Genomic DNA, 4,161 nt, shown 5'->3' with positions numbered 1-4,161 from the left:
GGAGGAAAATATGATCCAGCTCAAGCCGGCAGAGCATTGTTTTCAATGGAGCTGCCGGCAGCAGCGCTCTTTTGGAAAATAGGTAAAAAAGTTATGGACTTACTTCACAGGGGTGCCTGGTCCACAACACCCCTGATCCCGAAAGGGCATGTAGTGGAATATAGGGTGCAGGAGGTATTCCAATATCCAGCGACAATCGCTTATTAAAGCGACATATTTCGGCTTCTAACATTATCATATGCATATGTTATTTTAGCATGATGTGAGTGAAAAAAAGTACATTTTACCCACACTAACTGGGCTTGGATAACAGGTGGGGCTCTGGGGGTCCCTTTAGCATGTTGTTAAATTCTCTGAGGAATGCTCAGTTAATAGAAGCATTGGGAAATGCTTTTGGCAATATTACTGATTCATTGTTTGATGCAATAGATGTTAAGAATGCATATACTAAGAAGTTAATCTTGGTAACTAATCATCATACTGATCATTACTTTATTGAAACTAGAATGTCTGTTGTCTGTTTTCTTTAAGAAAATGTGCGGCCGACACATTACTTTTTATTCTAATTTTACCTAACATGGACATGGATCAGTCTAAGGGTGCATTCAGTATATCAGTCGGGGTTTCACGCCCAGCCGATATACGGCGTCCTTGTCTGCAGGGAGAGGAAGCTGGAAGAGGCGGGAGCAGTGCTCTGAGCTCCCGCCCCCTCTCTGCCTCCTCTCCGCCCCTCTGCACTATTTGCAATGAGAGGAGGCGGAACAGGGGCGGGGTTAAGTGCTGGGAAGGAGGCAGAGAGGGGCGGGAACTCAGAGCACAGCTCCCGGCTCTTCCAACTTCCTCCCGCTGCAGAGAGGGACGCTGTATATCGGCTGGGCGTGAAAACCCAGCCGATATACGATCGTCTGAATGCACCCTGAGGATCATTCAGTGTCATGGATGTCAACAAGGCAGTCCAAGCAACCAGTGGAAGAAGGCCAAGACATTGAATGCAAAACCATTTTTTGTGTTTTTTTGTAAAAAATCTGTTATAAAAGCGATTCAAAAACACTTGATAAAAAAGCTGTTCTGTTATTTTCTATTTGTTGTTTATTTTTCATTTTCACTCTTCTCTCTTGATGATTCTTCAGATTGTTACATAATGTTCAACCGGTAGATGCTCTGCTAGTCTGTACTGTTCTCTACAGCCCTCAGTGGGACATTTTGTTAAGTTCATTTGTTTTTGTTTTTATAATTATTTTTAGCTTTTTAAATGAATAAAAGAAGAGAAAAGAAAAAGAATGAGAGAAAGGAGACGAAGCAGAAAAAAAGGAAGAAGAAAAAGGGTAGGCAGAAGAAAAAGAGGAAAAGACAGAAGAAGATAAAGGAGAGGAAGCAGAAGAAGAAAAAGGAGAATATGAGGAAGCTGAAAAATTAGAGGCAGAAGAAAAAGGAAGAAGGAGAGAAATATGGAGAGGAATGAGAAGAACAAAAGGAACCAGGAGAGGAGTAAGAAGAAGGAGGAAGGAGAGGAACAGAGGAACGTGTCCTCTGTTACACGTTTATGTAGAATTATTAGCCATGAAACTAAATTCTAACTACTGTAAGACCATCATGACATTTGTCCAGAACAGTGTTTCCAACTAGTGGCTTGCAGGAATTATGGGACTTGCAGTTTTGAAGATCCAAAATTTGGAGACCTCTATTCTGCAATGTAGATTCAGTAGCTCACTCAATTCATTTTGTTGGGAATCTTGAAAATGAGTTTTTTTACAGCGGCCTTCATATCTTTGTTCCTCAGGCTATAGATGAGAGGATTAATGGCTGGTATGATGATACAATAGAGAAGAGATATCATCCTATCGTTCTCATCGGACCCATGGGTACCTAAGCGTAGATAGGTAAACATAGCTGTGCCATAGAAAAGGATAACAGATAACAAGTGTGAGCTGCATGTGGACAGAGCTTTGTGCCGTCCTTCTGAGGAGTGAATAAGAAGGATGGAGCTCATGATGTTGATATATGAGCTGAGGATGAGCAGAAATGGGACCCCGGCTGTAAACATGCAGGCAATGAAGACTGTGAGCTTATTGATGAACGTGTTGCTACAAGCCAAGCTGAGGACAGGAGGAACATCACAGAAGAAGTGGGCGATATGATTGGACCTGCAATATGGCAAACTAAAGATAAAACTTGTTTGTCCTATGGACTCCAAAGATCCAATAACCCAAGACCCTACAGTTAACTGATAACACATCTTAGTGTTCATCACTGAGGTATACCTTAATGGCTGACAGATGGCCATATAACGGTCAAAGGCCATAACCCCAAGAAAAATACATTCTGAAACACCAATGGCAAAAAATATACACATCTGAATGCTGCATGCCAAAAGTGAGATGGACCGCTCATTTGACATCAAGTCCTCCAAGACTTTAGGAACAGTGACTGTGGTGAGACAAAGTTCATGGAAAGACAAATTCCTCAGGAAGAAATACATAGGCGTTTGGAGAACCGGTTCAAAAGACACACTCAGTATGATGAGGCCATTACCGACTAATGTGAGAATGTAGGCAAACAGGAAGAAGGAAAATATAGTGGCCTGTAATGGGGAAGAAAGGTCAGAGAAGCCCAGAAGGAAAAATTCAGTAATGTTTGTCTGCTGATCTCTTTCCATTACCAGAAATTTATGACTCAAGCTGTGAACATATAGAAGTGTTGATCATAAATAATACTACACATATGAAGTATGGAAACTCAGTGGCGGCCCCTGTGGGTTACATTGGTGACCATCACCCTTTGAACTACAGTATTTTTCTTATTTACAGTCTATGTGACATTTCTAGAGACGCTCTATCTTCATGTTTTTGTTGTCCCACTGCTGCCACCTGTCAAATAATCCCAATAAGATATCACAAAAGTAAAAGTATCTCCATTTTTGATCCAGGAAGGTCTATGTGGTCCCGTTGCAGTCATGGAGTTTACTGCCCGGACATCTGCCTGACTCCTAACACTGCAGAGAAGAGTGGACATTTTCCAGTTGCACACTTTATATTAATCTTAGCCTTAATCTTGTCCAGTTTGATGAACTGATGATGGGTTGCACTGGTTGTTGGAGGTCTATCAATGGCCTCCAGGTTGGCCATGTGTGATAGCCAATGAGGTCCTGCCAGAGTCAGTGTCTAGTACTGTATGCTACTTGTCAGCATAGTGACAGGCCTACTACACCACACTGCTTATTTACCTTTAGATAAGCGATTAAATGACCACATCTTCACGTCCTCTTGTGGCAAAGACATCAATAGACTGTTAAAAAAAACTAATTTAAAAAGATTGTTTTCTCACAAAACATTTTTAATGGAAAATTATTTTTAAAAGAAGTAAAAACCCCAAGATAATAAAGATCAAAAAGTTGCATGGGCCCCAAAATTGTAGCAATGATAACCACAGCTCACACCATAAAGAGTGAGCCCATTAGTGGAAGAGTTCAAATGTTCTGAGTCTCAGAAAGCAATAATGTAAATGCAAATTATCTTATTACATTCCAGAGGTTTTAAGTGAATCTAAAATTGATAACCTCTCCTCAGGAGAAGTCATCAATATCAAATTGGTGGGGGTCTGCCACTCAGACCTCCCAATGATAAGTTGTTTGAAGAGACCACAGTGCTTCGGTGAATGCTGTGGCCTCTTCTCAGGTAAGTGATGTTCATTCATCTCATGTTTTTTCACCACCTCAGTCTCATACAAGTGAATAGAATAGAGTTGCTGCCATGAGATTTCCAATGTTGTGTTTTTTTGTATGCAGTGAAGAGGTCACGGCGCCTACCCAAGCATCATGGCCTCTTCAAACAGTTGATCAACTAGGGTCCTGGGCAGTGGGCCTCCATTGATTGAATATTCACAACCCATCCTCAGGATAGGTCATCGATATGGGAGTCCTGGAAAAACCCTTTGTGTTTTTATTGTGCAAAAGTAGTAAAAGTTATGAAAACTATATCAATTTAGTGTCATCGTAATCATACTCACCCACAGAATGCAGTTCCAATGTCATGTATGCCACATGGTGACTGCAGTAAAACAAAACAAAAGAGAATCACTGCTTTTTTGTTCATTCTCACTCCTAAAAATGGAATGAAAAGCAATCAAAAAGTCACCTATTCTCCAAAATGGTGCCGATGAAAA

General features: G+C 41.0%; 1 protein-coding gene across 1 annotated transcript; it reads right to left on the bottom strand.

Annotated features, from left to right (window-relative positions):
* Positions 1–1,711: 1,711 nt before the first annotated feature.
* LOC136578021 (olfactory receptor 10AG1-like) lies at positions 1,712–2,656 on the bottom strand. The gene has a single exon (XM_066577928.1). The coding sequence runs from the start codon at positions 2,654–2,656 to the stop codon at positions 1,712–1,714; it is 945 nt and encodes a 314-aa protein (XP_066434025.1).
* Positions 2,657–4,161: the final 1,505 nt, after the last annotated feature.

The sequence above is a fragment of the Eleutherodactylus coqui genome, chromosome 8 (assembly GCF_035609145.1).
Source record: "Eleutherodactylus coqui strain aEleCoq1 chromosome 8, aEleCoq1.hap1, whole genome shotgun sequence".
In the NCBI taxonomy this organism is placed as follows: domain Eukaryota; kingdom Metazoa; phylum Chordata; class Amphibia; order Anura; family Eleutherodactylidae; genus Eleutherodactylus; species Eleutherodactylus coqui.
This window is presented reverse-complemented; position numbering and strand designations above follow the sequence as displayed.